The sequence below is a fragment of the Cyprinus carpio genome, chromosome B16, assembly GCF_018340385.1.
Source record: "Cyprinus carpio isolate SPL01 chromosome B16, ASM1834038v1, whole genome shotgun sequence".
Lineage (NCBI taxonomy): Eukaryota > Metazoa > Chordata > Actinopteri > Cypriniformes > Cyprinidae > Cyprinus > Cyprinus carpio.
The window spans coordinates 14,613,669-14,641,222 of record NC_056612.1 but is presented as its reverse complement, the minus strand read 5'-3'; the positions used below and the strand labels follow the sequence as shown (position 1 = coordinate 14,641,222).

The 27,554-nt window shown below is 38.8% G+C and overlaps 1 protein-coding gene across 3 annotated transcripts in view; it reads left to right on the top strand.

Annotated features, from left to right (window-relative positions):
- LOC109105385 (cell adhesion molecule 4-like) overlaps positions 1 to 27,554 on the top strand; it is a 135,928-nt gene that overhangs the window by 85,766 nt on the left and 22,608 nt on the right. Inside the window, exons 1-3 of one of the 3 annotated variants that reach the window (XM_042740948.1) lie at positions 2,925 to 4,373; positions 14,167 to 14,313; positions 19,587 to 19,874. In XM_042740948.1, the coding sequence (XP_042596882.1) occupies positions 4,292 to 4,373; positions 14,167 to 14,313; positions 19,587 to 19,874 (517 nt within the window). In that variant the 5' untranslated portion in view covers positions 2,925 to 4,291. Of the gene's footprint in view, positions 1 to 2,924; positions 4,374 to 14,166; positions 14,314 to 19,586; positions 19,875 to 27,554 lie in introns of those variants that run through there. The other 2 variants (XM_042740950.1, XM_042740949.1) reach the window with 2 other exon arrangements.

Here is a 27,554-nt window from a genome sequence, read left to right as displayed (position 1 = left end):
TTTGATAAACAACATGCAGTGCTGCTCAGTAGGCTCTGATCCCAGTGAGAAACAGCACACGGCGGCTCTCTCAGAACCTGCGAAAACGTGCTTCCTGTTGACCAACTTTATTCAAGTGTGTTTGTTTCTCTGCAGGTGTGTGAGCTTACAAGTGCATTTAGAGTTGAGTATCTTTTGGAGTACATTTAGTCATTTACCAGATGTTTTAATCCGAACAAACAAATGAGGAATATCACACGCAATTTATCAAATTAATAATGTCGCTTTTTCAGTAACAAGCTACTGGGGAATATATAGCAATGTAGCGTGACAAAACAGCTACATCATATTTGTCACACTGCATCTCATTGCTGTAAACAGCGCGTGCGTGTAGGGGGTGACTGGGGTCAGTTCATCTCCAAGTGCTTTAATAGCATCCCACAAATTGAGACTTCGGCAGGACTTGGTTTGCTGTTTTGTCAGTATTTTCATTGTGAGTCGACCGTGTGCGTGTGCCTCCGGGTTTGTGTGTGTGTGTTTGTATAAAGGGTGATAATTGTGCTCATAGGTTTAGCGTTCGTGTGAGGTTTTAATGAGAAGAGCTCACAGGAAGCTGCCTGATTGAGTAATGGCTGCCGGCTTGGCATAAAAGCCTGGCACTAACAAACAACAAGACAAGGAAAGAGAGAGAGAAAGAGTGCCAAGTAAGTTTTCCACACACTCTCAGGGCCATGCACACTCGTTTAGCTCTCTCTTGCTCTTACTCTACGCCCTCCTCCTTCTCCAAGAGACTTAAATTCACCACTCCCCAACCCACACGCATTATTACTTAGCCTGAAGGACAAAACGCAAATTTAATCTGTGATAAGCAGAACATAGGATCAGCGCATCAAAAATACCCTGCACCTTTTCTGCTGATGCACCAGGATTCCTGCACCCACGGACACCCACCTTCCCACCTGCAGCCTCGGGCTTTCCTGGACCGAACCTTTGGTGCTGGATTAAGTTTTAAGAGCCTTAATGTCTACGGTATCACAAGCAGTCAGAGTGTGTATGAGTCATGCATGAGTTTTTAACATTACCCTCATGCAACTGTTAACTCATGTCCCTTAAGTGCTTTGGCAACATTTGGTCTGGTATGATGCCAGTGAAAAATTAAATGATTGGGATGCAAATTAGGATAGAGGAACAGGAAAGTGGACTGTGGACACAGTCTCGTGCTGCACACAACTGCAATGAATACGCACACAGCCGCATCAGCAGTAATAAAGCATAATAAGGGTGAGGATATGAAATTAAATGACATCTGTGCTTCAACAAAAGTGACAATTTTTTAAACAGATGGACGTGGCTGTATAGGGATGTAGTCAGGAGTCATCCAGAAAAATAGTCAGCTAGTTGTGTTAGTGTTACCATCATACACATACAAATATATTTATATAGTATACAGTAGTAGTAGTTAGATGGATGGATGGGGAGATGGATTTGAAAGTAGATGGATGGATGAATGGATAGTTAGGTAGGTTGGTAAGCGGGTGGATGGATGGGTAAGTTGGTAGATGGATAGGTTGGTAGATAAGTAGATGGATGGGTGAATGGGTAGGTAGATAATTTTGTGGGTATGTAGAAAGGTTGTTTGATGGATCATGGATGGTAAGGTAGGTAGATAAGGTGGCTAAGTACCTGGTAGGTAGATAAGCAGGTGGAATGGATAGGTGGGTGGATAGATGGATGGATGGATGGATGGATGGATAGGTACATAGGTAAGTGGATGGATGGATAGGTGGGTGGATGGACATGTAGATAGGTAAGTGGATGGATTGATTGATGGATGGGTAGGTGGGTGGATGGACAGGTAGATAGGTAAGTGGGTTGATGGATGGATAGGTGGGTGGATGGACAGGTAGATAGGTAAGTTGGTTGATGGATGGATAGGTGGGTGGATGGACAGGTAGATAGGTAAGTGGGTTGATGGATGGATAGGTGGGTGGATGGACAGGTAGATAGGTAAGTGGATGGATGGATAGGTTAGTTCGTGGGTGGATGGATGGATAGTAGGTAGGTGAATGGATAGGTGGGTGGATGGATAGGTAGGTAAATAAGTAGATGGATGGGTAGGTAGGTAAGTAGGTGGGTATGTAGAAGGTTGTTGGATTTATGGATGGATGGATGAATGGCTAGGTTGGTGGATAGATAGGTTAGATAAGGTGGATAGGTACATGGGTTGATGAATGGATGGGTAGGTAGATGGTTAAGTAGATGGATGGAAATGATGGTGGGTAGGTGGATAGAAGGGGGTTAGATAGATAGGTGAATGGATAGCTTGGGTGGATGCATGGATAGGTAGGATAGATGGGTAGTTGACTAGATAGGATGATGAGTGGATGGGTAGGTAGTTGAACAGGTAGATGTATGTATGGATGGATGATATATTTTTTTTATGCAGAACCTGGGTTGAATTCCTTTGAATTAATCAACTAATTGACTAGTCTGTCCACATTCACACAATCTTGCTGTCCTCTCTTTTAGTCCCCGTGCACACACTGGATACTATTCACATGAATACACACAGCCTCATGCATTTATGCGCACGTAGCTTAGTATAGTACAGTATGTACAGCATGTCACAAAACAAGACGCATTCATTAAGAACATCCCCTCGTGACTTTGTGAACACTCTCTGTGTGCCAGACAGATAAAGACTGATCAGAAAGAAGCTGATGACCCAGAGAGCTTTAGCAAAACACAACCAACTGTAGAAGTGAGACTGAAAGACAGTGAAGCTCATTGACTCACTGACTGTTTTGCTTTCTGAATGAGTGCTATTGTGGACTCACACCCTCCCCTGCCCTTTATCAAAATAACGATATGTGGGATATGCATCTGCCAACACGCACACACTCAAGTATAAATACCAGGGTTCTTCCCCAAATTGTGTCTCTGCACTTTCAAGAGAGGTTATACAAACATCCAGCAGATTACTCAAGGAGTTTTGGACTACAACAAAGAAAATAAACAATACTTGAAGGAATCAGAGGACCTTCCACCAATGGACAGCTCAAGAAAAAGAGAGAAGGAAGAAAGGAAAGGAGAGATGGATTAACTTTGACTCAACCTTGGTGGAAGTAGGGGAAGTTGTGTGACGGCTTTGGGGAAAATCGAATGGAATCAGGCAGTTACCTGAGGCGCAGATCTGAAGTTGTGCTCCCACACAGTGAATATCAGCCCTGCCAATCACTGTGTGTGTGTTAGTGAGGATCCCGGCTGTGCTCAGTATCACGGTGTGCTTAGAACACTAGTATGATTGGCTGTTCTGGGCTTTAAGACACCTGCGCTCATGGTGCAATAACACATAGCTCTTTGTTAGGGATCATTTTGGACTTCTGAGCCAGTTCTTCAAGTTCATACTGCACATACTTTTCAGTGTTTTAGAGCAAAACCTTTTAATATTTCATACATAGTTGTGTGGTATCCAATCTCAACTTCAATTCCATGTCAGATTAGTTATAGATTTGGTTATACGACGCAAAACACATCTTTGATCACCTGTCTGTACTTCTATTGTTGCGTGCAGCCCTTTCTAAAGTCGCGCAAATGTGGTTGTTTAACTTCTTACAGTTTAAATACTCATTTTAAATCTGGTGAAAACAGTTGGCAGACTAGATAGTGCATTGATTTATGATTGTTTCAGCGAGCCAGACTGTGTTTGTGCTATCACGGTGTCGTTCTGGCACTGAGGTGCACGTCATGACAAGGTGAATCTCAGCAGGCTCTGCCTCATAACGAAAGAGAAAAACAAACTCGCAAAACCAAAACCTCGCAAAAGTGTGAGGAGAAAAACAAGAATTTCATAAGTGAATGCTTTTGTGGGGTTCAAATCTGTGACGTGGTTAGCCGGCTACCGTTTAAGATATAAACACAACAGCCTTCTGCATAACAAGTATGATATTATCTAAAAGCGACTACTCCATTAGTGTTCGCAACGTTCGAGTTTAGTCTTTGAGTGCAAATAAGTGGTTTTTATCGGGAAAGTTAAGTGTGGAAATTGCCACACGATAGGAGTTTCTTTTTACTGTTGAACGTGGAGGATTGTTTTAAATAGCTGCCTTTTGGTTGGTTGTTATTGCATGTGATATTAGTTGCTTGAGGATTAAAACGCAGCCGCTAAAGTGATTTAGTTAACCCTGCGCTTAAAGAGCACTGGTGTTTAGTGTAGTAATTTTGCTGCGGTTTCAGCTGTGTAGCGTGTGCTGAATTGTGCAGTCATCAACCACAGAGGCCTCATTGATCAGCTACCGAGCCTCAATACACAATGAGACGAGGCCAGCGATCTCTCCTCCTCTCCTCCACACCATCCCTCCTGCTGCGATCTCTCGTTCTGCTCTCCCTCTGCCGTGAGTTGTCACATTTCTTGCTTTACTTCTCCATCTGTCTCATTTCTCTTGGTAATTCCTCAGCACACCTTGAAATGAATCTTTCTCTTTCTGTCTGTAACCTTATGAAACCCAAAACTACTTTCATTTCTCTTCATCTTTCTCATCTCGGTCTCGGCCTCTCGCTTTCTCTTTATTTTCGCTGGTCCCCATCTCCTAGATACTTCTCTCTGTCCTTGTCTCTCACTCCGCCTCAGAGGAAGATAATTTATGGGAAGGAGTGAAGAGATGCGCGTGTGTGAAGAGAAAAGAGGATACGGGGAGAGGAGAATGGAGGCCGAGCCAGCTGGCAGATTTATGATTGAGGGATCAGAGAGGAGCGTGGACCAAAGACAAAAAGATAGAAAATAGTGGTGGCATGCACTTTTATCACTCTCTTTTTAAAATGGGCACTGGAGGAAGTCTTGACTCACTCAGTGCCTTAGGCAAGAAAATACATAAAACTTTTTGTTTTGTTTTACAAATTACCAGTTGGATATGTAAATGAAAGATAGAATAGGGTTTTCATTTATGATGCAAAGAGACCCCGGTTCAAATCCCGACCTAATAGGCTCTTTTGAAATAAAGCAAGCAAAATTGCAGCAGAACTTGACAGCTAGTGATCAACCCGCATTTTCATTGAATGGAAAAGATTTGACATTTTGATAATGATCCTTTTTGTGTTCCACCAGAAAAAAAGGGCATATGAGCTTGGAGTGACGTGAGAGTGGGTAGATAATGATGGAATCTATTAGATTGAATTGACCACATTTAGACTGCTGCAGCGTTTAAGATTGCTTCTTAATTATCAAAGAACTGAATAATGTTTTTGGATGTTTAATTGTATGTTCATTTCCCATTACTTTTAATATTATCTAACACTCACTTAAACGACAATAATTTAATAACGCTGAAAAATGTCACCTTTAGCAGATCTCAAAATCTTTGTTGTGTTGTTGTGAGGATGAATTCACTTTTAGCATTTATTTTTTTTATTTGTTTATTTATAACTATATCTAGTATGGCATTTTAATATCATCCATTTAGAGATAATTATTCATAGCATTAATAATTATCATCTTTTGAGTGCCCTGAATTTAATATTATGCAGCTTCTAAGTCACTTAATCAATTTGTGAAATTTGAGTAGGTGAACTTGTTAATACAGCCAGATGTTCTTGAATTGACCAAATTTAGACTGCCGCCCTCTTCGGATGGTAATTGTTTCTGATGGAGACGTATGTTAAAAATAATTGTACATACAGTATTTCCTCAGTGATAAAACTCATGCAGTTGGATGATGATTTACTCACCATGGAGGAGTGAGTTCTGTGATGCTACAAACCTGCATGTTTAACATGACTAATAGGAAATAACTATGAAGTCATTGAAATATCATTTTAGGAATAGGAAAATTGATGCACTGTGGTTTAATGTGTTTCTTGCATTTTACCTCACAAATTTATTTGTCAGAAACGAGTTATGCAACCTCTTATTTACAGAAGGGAAATTTGACTACTTGGTAAAATGATTACTCGCTGTAAGCCCTAATTTATATGAATAATAACTTGTGTAACTCATTAGATGAAGGTCGACATAGGAAGGGCAAGATGATGAAGCATGGAGAGTTCAGCATGTGGAAAACACTGAGAACAGACATCTTGTAGAAAGAAGGGAAGAGAGGAGAGAGGTAAAACAAGAGCCTGAAGTTGAGAGGGAATTGTTAATACAACCATTAAAATGTGCAGAACACTGGGGAGGAAGGAAACGGCAGTATAACAACGAGGGGAACGGGACGAATGAGCAAAAATACAGACTCTGTAGGGACACAGAAAGGCAAGAATGAAGGAAGGAGATATGACAGTGGCTTTATAGAGGATAACCTCAAATTCACTCAGGGACTTTTGCAGTTAAATAGAACATGTATTCAAGAGTTACCTCAAGGAAACCCGAGATTGGCCATTTTTTTGGTGTAATTGCTGTTTTTCCCAGAGTATGTGCACTTATAATTCAGCAAGGACATTGTTGCTTCTGTTCTCTGTGACTCACTGCCTCAGGTTGATATGACAGTCTGTCTATACTTCAGACTTCTCTTGCTGTTTTCCTCTGCCTTTTAATAACATCACATCTGGGGTGCTGGGCCACATTGTCAGCAGGAGGAGAAGTCCTCAGTCTAATTCAAACCTGAAATAAACATGTTCTGATGTAAAATAAATAAGAACTATTTAAGGATGCACAATACATTGGTTATCTGTCGAAATATCTGATAAGTGATTTTAGGACATAAAATCCATGCTGTATATTACAATGTTGTGATGCCTAAATTCACTTAATTAGCATTTAAAAATTATTGATTTTATTATTCAATTTTAAAATCTGCAATTTATTGGTCATAACATGAAAGTAAAACATGAAAGCTTATTGATATAGAATAGAATTTGTATATGTCTAATCAATTTATTTGTATAGTGCTTTTCAAAATACAGTTTCTAAGCAGCTTTACAGAAAATCATGATGTAAATGTTTAGAATATCTTAATATATTTATGCCTTATAGTTGCTTTTAGCAGATTACATCTGGGGGATAGTATGGTTTTGAGACAATACAAGCAATCGAGTATTTGAGATTTGCTCTAAAGTACAGTATATATCGCCATACGTGAGTATACTATATGTATACTTTTTATAACTTCCCTAAAATATTCAAGATTCAACGCTATTTCTAGGTTAGTGACGAAACTCCTTTGTACAGACTGTCAGATGCTCATCCAGTGAAGCAGAATATGTTCTTTAGATAATTCTGGAGAACATGATCATCAGGTTTTAAACAAACTGGTGGAGTTCATGCAGCCTGAGTGAAAAGCGAAAAGGGCTCATACAGTATTAATACTTAGACTTTCGAAAAAGTCATTAAATGAAATTTTCAATTCAATGTTTCATTCAAACTGTTATGCTGATAATATAATTTGTAATGGAAAAACTATTAAATTAGAAAAAGGCTAAATAGAAGCAATTTCAGTGGTCTCAGACATTTGAACCCTGCTGTATATTCATAATCTCAGCAACAAAAAGCCATTCTCTGCACCAGCATGTGTGTGAGTGAGAGAGATAAAGAATGGGTCTTAAGCCATGGCAGAATATGCTGTTATGTAATTCTCACCAATAAAGCATTTTTTTCTTTAGCAGTTGAATGTGAGATGCTGTTGGGGACAGGATGAGTGTGTGTATGTGAGGAATTGTGGCGGTCTGGATTTGTGCGCTGGCCGTAGGCTAACTCTCCCAGGCTAGCCTGGTTTAATTGCCCTGTAAATTTTCCGTAAGCCCCCTTGGTTATGCCCGACTGTAAATGTCTCTGCAGTGCTTCGAAACAGTGTGTCAGGAATAGGGTTGTAAAGGGGTGGAACATTTCCAGAAACCTTCCAAAAATCCCTGAAAGATTCCAAAAAATCCTGGAAAGTTTCCAAAATTTCTGGAATGTTTCCTAAATTTACAGGAAATTTCCACCTTTTTGCAATCCCAAAACCAACCCCCCCCCCCACACACACACACACATCAACAAACCAAGGATATCAGGGACAGGATAACCTGAAGGCTGTGGTCTAGAGAAATAAATGGATGGATGGAGGGGAAAAGAGAGGGATGAAATGGAGTGAGGAGAGAGTGATATGACTGAAATATGGTGATAGAAAAGAGCAGCATAAAACATGAAGGTCAAAGGAAAGAGAGCGCAGCGGTTATGGTGAGGAGAAGAGATAAGGGAGAACAGGAACAAGAAATCACAGATGGAGAGATGGAACTGGGAATAAACAACATGTACAGACAATGAACAAGTGAAGAAAGCTTTGAAGCTTCAGGGCACACTGAAATGATCTTAGATCAGAAAATACTTGTAAGAAAATAACCAAAGATTTTGATTGGCTTCCTTTTTTTTGATGTTGTAAAGGAATAGTTTACCAAAAATGAAAATTCTGTCATCCTTATGCTGTTATTCCAAGCCGGCATGACTTACTCTCCACTGTGATACATGAAATAATAATATTTTGAAGATCCCTTTAAGTCAAAGCATTGCAAAAGAGTATAAAAAATTGGTATTTGAGTTTGTTCTATTAAAACGATCAGTTAGTTACTTGTATCACTTCATAGCAATCTTTTCTAATAGGAGATATGATGAAGCACTTAATATTGCACATTTAAAGCAATGGTAATAGGGGAAACAATTAGCATTGATACATAAATTTGAAACAGTAACTTTTTGTTAATGTTGTTGTTTTGGGCTTTTACTGACACCTAGTGGTGTGGATGTATCAAATTTGATTCTAAAAGTAAAATTGTTCATTAACAGTGAGGTTGCAGGACTAAATTGAGTACTATTCAGCTGGTGATGTGATCACAAATTGGTTTAATAGTAAACCTGCTCCATATAAATGGAACTTCTTTTACAGGCGACTGAAATATCTAGAGTATTTATCTTAATAAAGTCTATTCAGTTCTTTGTGTTAAACTATTTAATGAATAGCCATTTATTGCAATGATGGCAGATTTTAAGTCATGGCTGTTTGACATTTCCAGTTCAGTCAAGACATTTACTTAAAATAATTACTTATGATAATTAAGTAAATGCATTCAGGAAAGCCATTTGCATGTCCTTCATTATTTTTTAAGTTCAACGAACTCTTAATTTTGTACCGTGCAGCTTTAGAATAAGGATACGGATGAGAGAGAATATATGAAGGCAAGAACATGGATGTAATTAGACGAGTGGAACAAAGAGACAAGAGATGGATGTTCAGTCCATTTTCTCCTCTCTTTGCCTTTTGCATGTCCTTTTCACTCCCTCCTTCCCTTTTTCCCTCCGCTCCTCCTCTCTCCCGCTCTCTCTCGCCCGCCCGGACAAAGCAGGATGATTATACTGCGAGTCTGATCTGCAGAACAAATCACATTTCTGAAGGAGAGAGATGGAAATAAACAGGCCCCTTGCCGGAGAGATAGCAAAGAGAGAGCGGGAGAAACACGAAAGAGATGATGAGGAATCCATGGTGGGGAGATAAAGAGGAGGAAAGTTAAGGAAATGTAAAGTAGAAGAGACATGGAGGAAAAGTTAGGGAAGGTTGCAAGGAGAAACCCAGATGAAGCAAGTGACGGATGAAGCTGGTTACAGAGGAAAAGGGAGCTTAGTGTGAGGGTGAAGGGGCTGAAGACAAGAAAAACGAGGGGAAAATGAAGGAAAGAGACCGGGTTTGATGTTAAGGAGGAGGTGGGGGAGTCTGTGTAGGTGTGAAAGCGGAAGGGAATGAGATTAGCGAGGAAAAGCATGCGGTAGGAGAGGGAATTATGAGTTTTAGAGAGGAACAGAAAGCGGAGAAAAGAAAAGAACAAAGAAAAGAAGGGCAGAGGATACAAATATGCCGGTTTGAAGAAAAGACAAGGTGCTGAGGGAGATGGAACTGGGAAAGACCAGGAATAAGAGAGTGACAGATTGAGATAAAAAAGAAGAGAGGGGATTTGCAAGGGATTATGATTTATTTATGGTGTGGATGTTTTTTTAACCACGTATGATTGGCAGGGAGCGAGATTCTTCAGAGAGATAGTTTTAATTTTAGACCACAGAGTGAAAGAAAGAGATATAAAGATAGCAGCAGGGAATCTTATTCCGTCAGCTTTTCAGCCAAAGCTGCTTGCTCACTGATTACCTGAGACATCAGGTTAGGTGACGTCTGGGATCTTCAGGCTGGCTGGAAAAATAAAACAGAAAAGTGATGAGTGACTCACGAGTTCCGAAGATATCAGATGCTCACAGAGCGAAGCAGAAAGACTGAATTTAAATTGTATTAAAGGAAAGAATCAAAGGATGTCTTAATGTCTCAACAGCTCTAGTATTGTTAAACTTTGCCGTGGATGTCTTAGGATGTCCTTATCTGCCTGGTTGTCTGCTCTCTCACTCATTCATTTGAGAGATATAAATGTGCGTGTATGACTGTTCTGTGTGTGAGGGCGTCTGGTGGTTCCACTGTACGCTGTAATTCAGCTGGTTAACCTCAAGCAGAGAGGTTGCTCATACGCCTGCTCTGTATCTGGCCTTCTACCAAGTCTCCCTTCTTACCAGAGGGAAAGATGCCCTACCTTAAAGGAACAGTTTACCTAAAATTGAAAATTTTGTCATATTTTACGCACCCTAATGTTGGAAGTTATTGGGGTTCAAAGCTTTTGTGTTGGATCCCATTGACTTTCAATGGATGGACAAAAACTGTTCAGATGTTTTTTTTTGTTTTTTTTTGTTATATTTAATATTTGTGTGATTGTGTGTGCTGTTATGCAGAAGAAAGTATAAGTCATGCAGGTTTGGTTTTTGGATGAACTGTTCCTTTAAGAAGGGGTCAATCTGTAACTTGTTTTTATAATAAAAAAAAAACAAGTTTGTTACTGTACAGATCTAAATCAATAACTGTCCACATGTCTTCTGTTAACAAATACACCTATTAAAACTTTTAATATCCAAAATAAAATAAATTCACACTTCACTATTATCCAACGAGAAACTTTACATAACAACTAAAAAACCTTTCAGATGGAATAAATCTCACAAATGTTGATGTTCCGATAAAAAGTCAATATTAATCATTCGGTTTATGGTCAAGCATGTAAACTTTCCCTATCTTACTCTACTGTTGAACTGCCATGGTTTATTAATTTATTTACTTACTCTATTTATATAGTATCTATTATTTATATTTCTCTATTCTTTATATTTCATATTTATATTATATTTTCATTTAAAGTCATTATTTATTCAATAACTCATTGTTTATTTATTTGCTCATTCTGCCTATCTTTCTTCAGATAAGGATTTGTACAGTTTGTGTATTGCTACATCGCCCTCATCTGGCCAAAATATGAAGTTCTCCTCCACATCCCACCACCACCACCACCACCACCACCATCACCCCTCCAGCCTACTTTATTTATTTGCTTCTCCTAGCATCAGTACGCCAGCCTGTTATCGATCTCTTCACTTTCACACCTAATCCAATTGTGAGCATGTTGTATATTTTATTATGGTTTGATTCTAATAGGGTCGAGATGAACCCATCTGCGGTTTCTTCTTGTTTTCGCCCTGCCGTCGGTGCTCATAAACTCCCATGCCCATGATGTACAGTAGATACGACCGCAAACAACTCCCACGCAAGTTGTAGCAGACTCAACCGGCCCCTCCGCTATTTTCCTGGCAGCTGCGAATGCGTCCTAAACCCGCAGCTGTATTTCTCCTGCCCCATGCCTCCCTCTACATCTCACTCGGTGTCTTTCTACCCCCGTCAGCGAGTTGGCAAGTGTCTTGAATACCGTATTGGCATCAAGGCACGCTCCCCTCCCTCCGTGCCTTCATTTCGGTCATTTACATGAAGAGGAGACAGCTGGCGTGCGGCAGAGTGCATTTAACGGATGCTCAATTAGCCATGTTTTGTTTGACTTCTCAATCAAACACATTTAGCTACTTTTGTTGGGAATTTGGCCACACTTGTTTGAGTTCTGTTAGGTTTGAATTAGGTTAGGTTAATTGCCTCCCCTGCATTCACAGACCTTCTCTTGATGTATAGTGCTGTTGGAACAATTAGGAGCCATTAAAACAATGGGGCGGCAAGTCTGCGGACGCCCGAGTGCTGAGTAATAACAGTCATTAGAATAATAATTGGGATAGCAATGGCGGTGCCGATTGTCGTGATATGAATCACAATATTGATGCGGAGGACAGAAATAATAATGGCTACAATTACAATGGCAATTGTGCAAAATTTCAGGACGTCCTCAGTCACTGTCTCTCATTTTCTTGCAAATTCTTGTTCCCTGTTCTCGCCTCTTGATTTCAGCTCAATACCTCACCTGTCAATGTTTTATTAACCCGCTCTCCCTCACCGCTGAATTTAAGACAAGGATGGATAGAGCCTGACAGGATTAAATTTAAATGAAGCCAGACGAGCGGGCCAACGGGTGACGGAGGATGCCAACTAGCACCTTTATAGACTCTCCTTTATTTCCCTCCTGAACTTTCTCTTTTGTCGCTTTTCAATAGAAACTCCATAATAATCCTAATTGTTCCTCTAAGAGATATTTTTCCTCCAGTCTATAACCAAGATGTCCTCATGAAATGTTTGGAGGACATCTTCACTTCAACTTTTATCTTTGAAAGGAAAAGTGTTTCACTAGTAGTTACACTACCGATGGTGCAATATTGGATAAACATGCGTTGCAGAAGAAAGTCATGAGTTTTCACCACACTGTCATTGATGCATTTAAGATGATTTTCATATTTGATATTAACTTTTTTTCTTAATGTTTTGCTTCTTGTTTTTCCTTGATAAACATGTACATAATTATTGCTTATTTAAAATTTAAATGGCACTAATGGAACAGTTGCAATATGAGTATAAATTGATAGCTTCTCATAATAAATATTGAAATGATTTACAGTTATTTCTCTTTTTATCTTATGTTATGAATAATGTTCAAACAAGTTCAATTCATATTTTTATTATGGATTTTCATATTCTGGTTTGGGTTTAAGTTAAACAATAAAATCTATACATAGAAGGCTTTTGAAAAGTAGCAAAATAAAATAAATGCATAAATAAATTAGAAATTGATGAGGAAAAGTTTCCAAGACGGTTTTGATCTGGAACAAATAAATTAAATGCAGAAACAAATTATGAATTTGTGAGAAAAGGTTTTCAAGGCAGTTTTAATGTGATCTTTTTATAACAAATATAAGACGAAAAAACTGAAAAATGTTAGTTAGAATAAAAATCAGTGCCTATAGGTGTCGAAACAGTCTTCACATTCTCCACACTAGTATTATGTTATAGTGTGAAATAACTCACCTCCACAATACTCCATAAACTGTTCCAAGCTCAAGCTATATACAGACTTCCTGTCATACAGCATGTCTGTAACATGTCAGTCTGAGCATGTCAGACATCTTGTCATAGCTAGGTGAGTGGAGCGATGGAGGAGACAGGTCTCAGCGAATCAGCACATGTGACAGTTTTACCCCAGTGATCTATTGTGATGTCATCAGATCGAGTCTGTTCTGCTGAAGAACGCGGTGCATTGGTGTCAGGGTTGCGAATCATTACCGTCCACCAGAGACAGGCTTTCCACGAAGAACACGGCTAATGATGTGCTGAAGGTTCCAGCAGCATGCTTGCACAGGCCAGCGGTGATGACCTCATGTTCAGCTCCTCTACATCCTGCTAAAATAAACATCAACAATACATGAGCGTCGCACAGAACATGCAGTAGATGTTACGTTCAACTAGATTTAGCAGTGAAAGTGCCATTAGATGTTCTGTGTTCCCTGCGTATTCCCGAAAAAGAGCCGTCATTACCGGCACTTTCACGAGCTGGATGTCAGAGCGAGCAGATGGAAGAGAGAACTGTGTCAGCCCACAGTAATGGATAAAGATAACGATGCTATTGGTCTTACCAGCACTTAATTAGGACCCTTTCTTTCTTTTTCTCCCTCACGCTGTCTCTGTCTATCTGTCAGTCTCTCATTAGTTTCCTTTTTTCACTCACTCTTGTCTTTCCTCTTCTGCATAGTTCACACTTCTAAGCACAAAGGTAGTTACGTGAGCGAGGTGTTAATTGGTCACGGAGGTATTTCTATCTTCAGAATTGCTCCGTGTGCCATCTTGTCTCCTTCTGTCCATCAAAAACATCTTTATAAATGATTGATTTCAGCAAATGAGAGTTGTGCGTTAACTCTGTGACCCCTCTGTGTTTCAGCGCGGGGGCAGGCCGTGCAGGCTGAGAACGTGACCGTGCTGGAGGGGGGGACAGCACAGATCTCCTGTCGTCTCCAGAACTACGACGGCTCCATCGTGGTCATCCAGAACCCACGCAGACAAACGCTATTCTTCAACGGAACACGAGGTGAACGCTTCACTGGTAGCCATTAGGGGATCTTTTTAAAACCCCATTAAAGAACATCACTTTAAATGTTCGAACAAAGTTGTTTTGGCATTATTATTTTAATATGCTTGCTCACATTACTTTAGGTTATCTAGAAGACTTACACAGGATCAATTAGTGGGATATTTTATTTTATTTTAGCAACATACTGTTAACAACAACAACAACAAAAAAACAACTTTACATCTGACAATTGAGATTTTATTGCAACTTTGTTTCAAATTACAACTTTATTTCTCATAATTGCGACAATACGTTTCATACTAAAGAAACTTAATTCTCAGAATTGCAACTTTGTATCTCACAATGTGGCGTTATATCTTGTGATTGTGAGTTTGTCACTTTATATATCACAATTTTGACTTCTTGCAATTGTGTTGTTATATTTCACAGTCATATTATCTTAAATTAAACTTAGTATAATTAATGGATCGTTAATCTTATAGTTACACTATAAAAAAAAAATCAAAATTTGTAGTTTTTACAAAGTAATTTTGGCATCTGTGGTTGCCAGAATAATTTGGTAAAAAAAAATCAGAAAAACTTTAAACAAATTTACAGAGCAAACTTTAAAATGTACAGTATAAAACTGTTATTTACAAATTCATTTACAAATTTGAATAAAAACCAGTAAATTCAACAATGCACACTGCTACTAAAATCTGTTTTGTACCTTTAATACTTTCAACTGTGGAGTGCAACTCAAGAATTCTGTAAATACCAGTTACAATTATACATTGATTTGTTCTTTTTACTTCTAAATTCCCGTACAGTTAATAACATTTTACTGTAAAATTACATTAAATGTCTGGTAAGATCTTTTACAGTTACAACTTCAACTCCAATATGACTACTTCTCATTACTGACTTTTTTCGCAATATATTTTGCAATATAGACTTTAATTCTTTTAATTAAAATTGTAACTTACTGAAAGTTGCAAATTTATATCTCACAATATGGCTTTATATCTTGTAATTGCAACTTTTTTTCTTGTATGTCTTGTGAAATGGACTTTTCTGTAATTGAATCCCTTTTTATTGCCACTTGTTCTTAATTATCTTGCCTGGTGATATAAAGGTTAAATATTTCACATAGTGACTTTTTCTCAAAATGCAATGCATGTCACAGTGTTGACTATTATTTATTTATTTTTTTTAGAAACTATAACTGTCTCACAATGTGACATTATATATATCATAATGTGACTTTTTTTTTAAATATCATAATTAATAAAACAACAAACCTTTATAAACTCTCAGAAAAAAAGTTTCAAAAGCTATCACTGGGACGGTATACCTTATTTACTCCTGAAGTGTGCATTTTAGTAACTTTTGAAAAGCTACCGTCCCAGTGACAGCCTTTTTTCTGAGAGTGTAGCGTCTGCTAAGCATCATTTAAAGTTTGACAATGATCTTATTAAAGTTCTTCCCCATTTTTATTACATTGCATCTGCTGCGTTTTTTAGCAAAAGTACTAGAATTAATTTATTGAGCACTCCCTCTCTGACATTGAGTTCATCAGACACATTCCATATCCATTAATGGTTCTCTTGTAGCGCTGGTAAGTGGTAAATATGTTAAACACAACCTTGGAGTCCGTGCTAGCAGTGGAGCAGTCTCTTTTCATGCTGGTTAGCTTTTATCATCTTTGGAATATATTTATACTGGCGCCATCAGTCTTTCTAAAAATCCTTTTTAACTGATTACACCTTATTTCAATTTCTTTTTAAAGATCCTTTTATGTAATAACCTTTGTTTTTTCCATCGCAGCCGTCACTATCACTCAAATTTGAAATCCCTTTAAGTGATGACTCTCTGTCACCCTCGTTTTACATGATATGCAATGTGTTTTCATCCTTGCCTTTGTAACCCTTGCCTCAGCAAAGGACTCAGAAAGCATACGTAATTCAGTGAAAAAATGGAATGGAGAAAAAGAATGAAATTGCTAGAAACAGAAAGGACCACAAAAGCTAAAAGCTGAATTAGTATCCGTGATCTCTGCTTTTATAAGTGCACATAATTGGGCCATTTTGTAGGAGCTAAATCATCCCTCTTCTGAGCCATTCACACCACTATTCTCAGACACACTTTTTGCTAACAATCTTTAGGCTTTTAATATCGGTGGATTCTCATGACAGCTCCAGGCTGCTCTTACTGCTTGAGTGCCCTGGTCTAAATGTACAGAGAAATGCAAATGAAAACCTCTGCTTGCTAACTAATGAATCCCGATTACAGTCTTTTAGCAGGCAGCAGGGCGTAAATATCCCTCAGCGGTCATGTATACAATAGCCTATCAGCATGCGCCCTTTCCATGAGATTCCTTCAGATTGGCCAGATCTGTGAGGTATGTAAATGAGGCGTGACTAAAGGTGACACCAGCCTGGACAATGCATTGACATTTCCCTGCCATTTAGCATGAGCGAAGGCATTTATCTCCTTTAGTGAGGCTCTTTTACTCCTGTCGCGTGAAACATGGATCGAGTTAGAAGATACATGTTACCAAAAAGAGCTACTCACTTATTCAGTTTATCACTTATTTATTTATTAACTTGCTGATTCATTCAAAGTATCACTCTTTCACTTATTCAGTATATAACTAACTCTTTCATTTAGTTGTTTGTCACTGACTATTCATTTTATCAATTCACATACTCCATGTATCACTCACTTGCTCAGTGCAACACACTGAATCATTTGATTTGAACCTGCATTTTATCATTTATTCACTAACTTGCACATTCATTCGAAGTATCACTGTTTCACTTGCTAAATGTATAACTCCCATTTACTCAGTTGCTCGCTCACTTGATTGATTCATATTGTGATTCACTTGCATCACTATCACTCACTCAGTGTAATAGATTCAATGATTCATTGATTGATTCATCCATTCACTATCTTGCTCATTTGTTCACTGTACTGTATCTCTCACTTTATGTACAACTAATTCACCAACTCACTTACCGGTTTGTTCACTAACTGATTTATTTAGTGATTCACTTAGTGTATCACCATCGCTAACTCAACGTAACACACTGAATCACTGATTCAATTATTTATTAATTCACTACATTGTTGCTTCAATGTATCATTCTTTCATTGACTTTGGTGTACAATTTAACTCACATTTATTTAGTGATTCACTTACTCATTGTATCATTATCACTCGCTCAATGTAACATACTAAATCATTGATTCAATCAACATTTATTCAATGTATCACTTTTTCTCAATGTATAATTTGCATTCAGTCATTCCGTTGCTCTCTCACTGACTGAATTATTTAGTGATTCACTTATCATTACACTGATTTAATTGATTCACTCTTTGGTTCATACAATCACTCACTCATTCATTTATTCATTCATTCACTAAGTTGCTCATTCGTTCAATGTATCACTCATTAAATCAATAAACAACTCATTCACTGATTCACTTGCTTGTTCACTGACTGATTCATTTTACTCAATGTATCACTATCACTCCCTTAATAGAACACTGAATCATTGATTCATTCACTCACTTGTTCGTTCATTCATTCATTCATTCATTCAAAAATTAATTGGATTATTCACTTGTTTGCTCATTCAGTCACTCATTTGCAATGCTTACTCATTCAGTTTCCAAAATGCCACACAGATAAATGCAGCCAGGTGTTGAAAAATGTCTGGGTTCAGTTCACTCAGAGAAGTAATCATCTTATGGATCCAGTGTGGCATGCTGCTATCTGAGAGTGTGTTGATGGCAGAGGGTCGCATCTCCAGAGCACCATCGGCCACAGACAAAGAGCTTTAAAGGGAAGCAGGGAGAAAAGGAGTATTTAGTGCCGGTCAATACAAGACGGCTTGTGTGAATCTTGTCCCAGAAAGGTCCATCCAGTCTTTGTAACCAACATCATTATTTGTTCTTATTATTATTTTCTTACAATTGATTATTCTCTCACCTTGGTTTCAAAGCGCAAATCTTTTTCAACACTACAGTAGTTCTCGATGCTTCTGTTCTGTGCTTCCCCTCAGTATTTATGTGTTGTTCTGTGTCAGCTGTTCTGTGAGAGATGCTAGTTAAAAACCCTCATCTGTTGTTTTCTTCTCCTTTTCATCTTCTCCTTTTTATCTTGCTTCATTCTTTTGATCTTTATTGTGTGATTTTTCTTGTTTGAGTTGGAGTTAATTGAAACTGACTTACAAATAACAAACTACTACTAATTAAAAGTACAAGATTCCCTTCTGATTGTAGTTAGCAACTCTACAAGCCAATACACTAACTGCTTTGTTACCTAAAAGGTAATAATATTTTATTTTACTATGAAGTTACTTAGAAAACTCAAAAGACAAAGTGGTATTTATATACCTTACACAATCAGGATCTACAAAACTTTTTTTTTTCTGACAACTAACCAATTGAAAACAGTAATAACAGCAGTATTAAGGCATGGATGAACATGGAGTTGGACAAAAAGATTGTTTATGAGAAAAAACTGTTATGCTCACCAAGGTTGCATTTATTGAATTAAAAATACAATGAAAACAGTAATAATGTGAAATAATATTACCAGTTAAAATTTCTATTTTCTGTCTCAATGTGTTTTTAAAATGTAATTTATTCATGTGATGACAAAGCTGCATTTTCAGCATCCATTTCTCCAGTCTTCAGTCTCTCATGATCCTTCAGAAATCATTATAATATAAACATATCATGTCTTTACTGGTACTTGTGATCAATTTAATGCATCCTCATTGGAACAACAGTATTTCTTTAAAAATAAAAAAAAAATTTGAATGGTAGTGTAATTAAGTTAGTAGCGTTTGCATGGCTCGGTTTCTTTACACAGAGCCATTTTGTTATTTCAAGTTAGTGTGAATTGCCAACCAAAACCCATTTTACTTACGTAATGGGCTTGACTTGATTTTAATCATTGTGAAAAGAAGGCTATATAAACCAGAATGAAACAAAACTCGAAATAGGATTGCTAAAACAATGCCTAAATGCCTATTTGGACGTCAGTGGAAAAGGGAAGTAATTTCAGAGAAGGACAAAAAAAATTCCATTTTGATAAAAAATTAAAAAGACACATTTTCTTCTTTGCAATAACATGCACCACTGAAATTGCTCAAAATAAGGCTACAAGGATGCATTTAGAAAGCAAATAGGCTCAATTTTAATTTAATTTGAACTTGGGTATCCTGTGGTTCCTTTATCCTTACTTATCCCTACTGTCTCTCCCTCTCTTCCAGCACTGAAAGACGACCGTTTTCAGATGGTTCTTTTCACGCCGCGCCTGGTGCGGATCACGTTGACTAATGTAAGCGTATCTGACGAGGGTGGCTACTTCTGCCAGCTCTACACCGATGACACACACCACCAGGTGGCGACGCTGTCGGTGGTGGTGCCCCCAGAGGTGCCTTCGGTGGAGGTGAAGACAGAGGCAGTGGAGGGTGGAGAGGTGGAACTCACATGTGTGTCCCCACGGAGCAAACCACCAGCCACCCTGCGCTGGGTCCGAGATCGCCGAGAAATCGCAGGTGAGTTTAATTTAAATGTCACAATTATTGTCATTTCACATTCAGTGCAGCCACATTTATATACGATACATGCACTTACAAATATGAAAGACACATAAGCACATATACAAACACAAAAGAGCCAGCTTTTCTTGAAAATCCTTCACATGTGTGCATATTTGCTTTGTCAGACTCTCTGTCTTCATGGTAAATGTCATGCATTTCGACTAATCTCTCTGACAGCCAGGAAGATACGCTTTGCTCCTCTCCCCCATGTGTTTGCTCATTGGCACATTTTCCCCTCTATTGCTTTGTCACTCTATCGAATTTCAAATGCATCTGTCCATCTGGGTCCCTTTGGATGTGTGCAAAAGAAAGTTTTTTTTTTGTCACATACACTCCCACACACACAGAACTGGATCCAGGTGCGGCCCCAATCTGTGCCTTTTATTCCTTTTCTGTTAACTCTCCCCTCTTTTTCTCACTGCTACCATATTTTCTCTATCTTTTTGTTTCAGCTTTTCTTTTTTGGGCTCCAAGAAGGGAAAAAACACAGAGAAAGAAAATGACAACAGACACAGAGACAGGAAAAAAAGAGGAAGGAAAGTGCAGGGTGAGATTGTAGGCTTGGCATTGTAGCAATGATGGCAAGTGTCTGTCTGTCTGCGACAGATTCAGTACAACAGGGCTCAGTTTGAATTTAGTCTTCTGAGTCTGCCGCTGTTTCGCTTCAGTGAAAATAATTTAAATGTCTGCCTGATCAAGGATATTTAAGCAATATCACACAAGTAGGAGTTATATAAGCAAGTTTATGTCAAGTACTGTGTTTCAGACCAAATTTTCTGTTAAATCACCAAGTAGCACACATGCTGACAGCCTGTCTGGAAAAATGGCACAACTCCAAAGTACTGCTTGCAAATTCTGGTCTGGAACGCCACTAACACAGACAAGTAGAGTGACACAAACATTAAAAACCGGCCTGTGCTGTAACACCAGTGCTGCATTCATGTCATTATATTGTTAGATGGTATCTCTGAGCTTGGACCCACTCTATAAGGTTCAGTTTGGTAACACTTTAGTATAGGGACCAATTCTCAGTAGTAACTAGTTGCTTATTAGCATGACAGTTATTAACATATTGGCTGTTTATTAGTACTTATAAAGCACATATTCCGCACGACCATATTCTAGATCCCTAATCCTACCCAATAGCTAAATTTATTAATAAGCAGCAAATTAGTAAATGGTTTATTAATAGCAAAATTTAGACCTTAAAATAAAGTGTGATCGCATTGGTTAATCATATTGCTGTGAAACTGCTGTGAAATTCCAAATAAAAGTTTTTATTTACATAATATATCTGTGTGTACTGTGCATATTTATTTTGTATTTATAAATACACATGCATACAGTATATATTTTGAAAATATTTACATGTATATATTTATATTCATATAATTTATATTATATATAAATATATTTAAAATATAAACGTAACATTTTCTTTAAATATATACATGCATGGGTGAGTATTTATATATATATAAATATACACATTACACACACACACATGTACTATGTAATCAAAAACGTTTATTTTGGATGCGATTAATCACGATTACTTGTTTGACAGCATTAGTTAATTTCTAACAATAAGGTATTTTTACAGTATTTATTAATCTAGGTTTACTTTTTTTTAAAAGGCTGCACCAAGGCTGCATTTATTTGATTAAAAATAGAGTAAAACATGTAATATTATTAACTATTATTATTTAAAAAAATCTTACTGACCCCAAACTTTGAACAGTATTGTACACTTTTAAACAGATAGATCACCCAAAAATGAAAATTCTGTCATTAATTACTCACCCTCATGCCGTTCCAAACCCATAAGGCCTTCGTTCATCTTCAGAACACAAATTAAGATATTTCTGATGCATTCCGAGAGCTCTCTGACCCTCCTATAGATGGCAAGGATCACAACACGATCAAGGCTCAGAAATGTAGCAAGGACATTGTCAAATTAATCCATGTGACATCAATGGTTCAACCGTAATGTTATAAAGCTACGGGAATACTTTTTGTGCACAAAGAAAACAACAATAACAACTTTATTCAACAATTTGTTTCCTTCGTGTCACCTTATAGCGCCATTTTGGAAGGAGTAGCACAAATGTAAATAACGTATATACACGAATACGTTGCTTATGTTGGGATCAAAGCGTAAACAACCTAAACGACGTATCCGCGTACAGTGCTGCTGACACAGAACAGCATACATTGTTAAGGATCCTTGCTGTCAATGGGACAGTCAGAGAGCTCTCGGAATGCATCAAAAATATCTTCATTTGTGTTCCAAAGATGAACGAAGGTCTTACGGGTTTGGAACGTCATGAGGGTGAGTAATTAATGTCAGAATTTCCTATCCCTTTAACATTTCAAGCCAAAACATGTATGTTGCAATAAACAATATCAATTAACAATGCTTTATTTTTAAAATATTATCAACCTAGAGGGATTAGTTAAATATAGTTAACATTGCTTAATCATGAATAATGATCAAACATGATTTAACAATAAACTATTCTATGTTTAGAAATGAATATTAATCTAGATGCATGTTGTGAAAGTATAGCCTGCAGTGGTTATGCATCACCTTGGTTTCCCTGACTAAAACCCAATAAGATTTTTCAGTTGGCTTTTGGATTATTGCAGAAAACAAACTCTGTGACCAACAAAAGTTTATGATTCATACATGTTTCTTAAAGTTAATAATTGAAAATTTATCATCATAACAACTTTTATGAATTTTATAGCCTAAATGAAATCGGCAAAATGTAGGCTATAAACGGTTTAAAACAGCTATAAATTTTGCCACCTGTTAGCACCTACCTTTATCAAGACAAGTAAAAGCTATAAAAAAACACAAGTAGATATTACTGGTGTATTTTATGTTGTAGAATAAAATGTGAAAATGCCTTGTGTTATCCCTATACAGTCATGGCCAAAAATATCGGCACCCTTGGTAAATATGATCAAAAAAGGCTGTGAAAATTCATCTGCATTGTTAATCCTTTTGGTCTTTTATTTAAAAAAATTCACAAAAATGTATCCTTTCATTGGATAATAAGAATTTAAAATGGGGGGAAATATCATTATTGTAAGGAGGACTTAGGCCGTGTAGATTCCATAAGCGGGTCTTTATTAAATGGTCTGCTGAAAAAATCCAAATGGTAATCACAACTCGTAGTCAGGTCACAGGCTTTTGGTCAAAATACAGGCAAAACAGTCCAATGGCAAACAAATCCAAAACAGTAATCCAAAAACGTGAGTCAAAAAGGCAAAAGCAATGGTCATAACAATAAACAGCAAAGGAGACATGAAAAACGCTTAGTAAGGCAGGGAACTGGCAATACTTCGCAATGTGGCATAGAAGGAGAATGGCTTAAATACAGGGTGACAGGAAATGACAAGACAGGAACTGATGTGGCAGGAACAGGAAGTGGCAGAGTTCAGAATTCAGGTGAAGGCTCCCTCTGGTGGACGGGAGCCCGATCAAACGTTACAGGTTGACTGTGGTGGGAAACACCTCCAGGTGTTTCCAGGTGCTAGGACGACCCCTGGGTCTGGGTGCTGGGCGATCTGGATGTGCTTGGTGAAAGTCTCTGATAAGTGATGAATCCAAAATGTCCTTAGTTGCTACCCACGATCTCTCCTCCACGCCATAACCCTCCCAATCTACGAGGTATTCCATCTGACACCTCCTCCTCCTGCGAGAATCTAGGATCTCCCGAACTAGGTAGGCAGGAGCTCCCTCGATCTCGAGCGGTGGAGGAGGTTCTTCGTCAGTGGCATCGGGGCTCGATGAGACATGGGCCGGTTTCAGGAGTGACACATGAAAGGAAGGAGAGATGCGGTAATTAGCAGGTAGCTCTAAACGGTACGTGACAGGATTAACTTGATGCATAATCTTAAAAGGGCCAACGTACCTGGGACTTAATTTTTTTGCATGGTAGTTTCAGGCGTAGGTCACGGGTGGAAAGCCATACCATTTGACCTGGCTGAAACTCAGGATGAGGACGTCTGCGTCGATCAGCTTGGATCTTTTGAGAACGAATAGCCCGTTGGAGGCGGACATGAGCATTGTCCCAGACCTGTTCACTTCTTCTGATCCAGTCATCCACAGCAGGCACCTCCGATGGCTCTCCAGACCAGGGGAATAGAGGAGGCTGATATCCTAGGACACACTGGAAGGGGGTAAGACCAGTTGAAGAGTGTGTGAGAGAATTTTGGGCGTACTCTGCCTATGGGAGGAATATGCTCCATTTTTCCTGTTCCTGGCTACAGTATGATCTCAAGTATCTACCAATTTCCTGATTAAGGCGCTCTACTTGTCCATTTGCTTGAGGATGATATCCAGAAGTGAGACTGACATTGATGTTTAAACTTCTGCAAAAGGCTTTCCAAACACGTGATGTGAATTGCGGCCCTCGATCAGTAACAATATCATCAGGTAATCCATAAATCCTAAATACTTGATTGAACAAAACTTGTGCAGTTTCCATAGCAGTGGGTATACCTTTCAATGGAATGAGACGACAAGACTTAGAGAAACAGTCGATGGAGACCATGATGGTTGTGTACCCTTGTGAGTTAGGCAGATCAGTGACAAAGTCAATGGACAGGTGTGACCAAGGTCGCTGGGGAATTGGAAGTGGTTCTAACAATCCTGCAGGCAATTGCCGAGGTGTTCGTGACTGAGCACAGATTGGACAAGCATTTGAATAGCTACTGACATCTGCAGATAATGTGTGCCACCAAAAGGTATTTCGAACTAAAGCAGTGGTGCGATTAATTCCAGGATGTCCAGAAGCAAGAAAAGTGTGAACCCATTGGATGATTCTGTTGCGAAGACTGGATGGAACAAAAATTTTCCCAACTGGACATTCTGGAGGGGATGGCTCTTCATGTTGTTCACGTTGAATTTCTTCCATAATATCCCAATGAATGGGTGCCATGATGGAGGGTGGTAGAATAGTTTCAGGACTCATCTGTGAATCAGCAGAATCATGGATACGTGACAGTGCATCTGCCTTACTATTTTTGCTCCCTGGCCGGTATGTAACTGCAAAATTGAATCGAGTGAAGAAGAGTGCCCATCTTGCTTGGCGGGGATTCAAACGCTTGGCATCCTTGATAAACTGTAGGTTTTTGTGGTCTGTAATGACTTGAAAAGGATGAAGAGCACCTTCAAGCCAATGTCTCCATTCTTCAAGAGCAGACTTGATGGATAGCAATTCCTTGTTACCAATGTCGTAATTGCTTTCTGCCAAAGTTAACTTTCGAGAGTAGAATGCACATGGATGTAATTTACCTGGTGTTCCATGATGCTGAGAAAGAATAGCACCAATTCCACAGTCGGAGGCATCTACCTCTACGATGAAAGGAAGTGTAGGATCAGGATGCTTAAGAATTGGCGCTGTGGTGAAACTGGACTTGAGCCTGTTGAATGCTGATGTAGCTGCCTCTGTCCATACTAGCTTCTTGGGGTTTTCCTTTAAGTAGTGATGTGACAGGTGTAGCTATTGTACTGAAGTCACGGATGAATCTACGGTAGAAGTTTGAAAAGCCTAGGAATCGTTGCAACTCCTTGACATTGTTGGGTTTGGGCCAGTCCAAAACAGCTTTTACTTTGGTATCATCCATCTTTACTCCTGCATGGCTAATATTGTATCCAAGGAATTTGGTTGATGTGACATGAAACTCACACTTTTCAGCCTTAACAAAAAGATCATTTTGGAGCAGACGTGACAAGACAGTTCTTACATGACTGATATGTTCCTCCATAGAGCATGAGTAGACCAGGATGTCGTCTATATAGACAATCACATACTGATACAAGAGATCTTTGAAGACTTCATTAACGAAGGACTGGAAAACTGAAGGTGCATTGGCCAATCCATAGGGCATAACCAAATACTCGTAGTGCCCCCTACTGGTGAGGAAAGCTGTCTTCCATTCATCCCCCTCACGGATTCTGATGAGATTATAGGCCGATCTGAGGTCCAGTTTAGTGAAATAGCGAGCTTCTCGTAATTGTTCCAGAGAAGAAGGAATAAGAGGCAAGGGATGGTGATTCTTAACTGTGATTGCATTGAGTGCTCGATAGTCAATGCAAGGCCTTAAACCGCCATCTTTCTTGTCAACCCAAAAAAGAAGCCAGATGCTGCAGGAGAAGTGGATGGTCTGATAAATCCATAAGATAAGGCTTCTTCAATGTATTCTTCCATGGCCTTGGTTTCAGGAATGGACAGAGGGTATATACGGCTCTTAGGCGGAGAGGTGTTAGGAAGGAGGTCAATGGCACAGTCCCAGGGGCGATGAGGTGGCAATTTGGTGGCCTTGTCTTTGCTAAATACCTCAGCTAGGTCAGCATACTCCTTGGGGATATTAGTTGGTAATGAAAAGGGGTTCTTGGCTAGATGGGTAGTGCAGACTGTAAGTTTGGTGGGCAGTTCAAGACAGTGAGCAAGACAATGAGGTGACCAGCTGACTAACTCGTTTTCCTTCCATGAAAACTGTGGGTCGTGGGTAGACAACCATGGATATCCTAAAATGACTTTGTTTCGTGGTGATGAAATTACATAGAGAGTTATTTCTTCTGTGTGAAGCAGTCCAACTCTGAGTTTTATGGGGAGTGTTTGATAAGTGATATAACCTTTACCAATGGGACCATTATCAACGGCAGTAACAGCAATAGGTGGTTCACATTTGATTGTGGGAATGTTCAACTGTTTCACTAAATCTTGATGAATCACGTTTGCAGCTGCTCCAGAATCTATTAACGCTGAGAAATGGTGGTCTTGATTAGCAACTGACAAAATGATGGGAAGTGATAAACCTAAACTGATCTGTAAAGTATTGAACATGTGACTCACTTGATAACTTGAAGAGGGGTTGATAGCAGGTTTAACAGGACAGTTGGAACAGCGATGGCCTGATCCACCACAGTAGAAGCAGAGCTGATTGAGTAATCTCCTTCTCCGTTCATCAGCTGGTAATTGAGTTCTTCCAATGTGCATGGGTTCCATAGGGCTAGATTGACTTGGTATTTGAGCAGTAGTAGGCACATATGAAGCAATGTTAAACTTGAGATTGGGTTGTGTACGTAAGAGATTATCAATCTTTATAGCAAGGGTAACAAACTGAGAGAAGTCAAGGGAGTCATCTTTGCATAGTAATTCTGCTTGAAGCTTAGCAGACAGACTTGAACGAAAAAGGTGCTTCAAAGCAACATCATTAAAACCACTTTGTGCTGCAAGAGTGCGAAATTGGATAGCATAATCAGAAGCAGGTCTGTTACCTTGACGTAACTGGGTCAGTTGAGTTGCTGCATCCATGCCTCCAGCAGGATATTGAAAGACATCACGAATTAGTTTGGGTGAAGTATTTGTAAGATTGCTGGACATGTGTATCATGATCCCCAAACAGCTGTAGCCCACTCTAAAGCCTTCCCGGTAAGCAAAGTCATGATAAAAGAGCACTTTGTATGGTCTTGGCGATATGTTTCAGGTTGGTTTGAAAAATAGATAGAACATTGACGTAGAAAACCAGTGCAGTTATCAGGAGAGCCATCAAATTTGTCAGGTAAAGCAAATCTTACCGGGTCAGGTCTTGGGGCAGGAAGAGACTGAATGTACC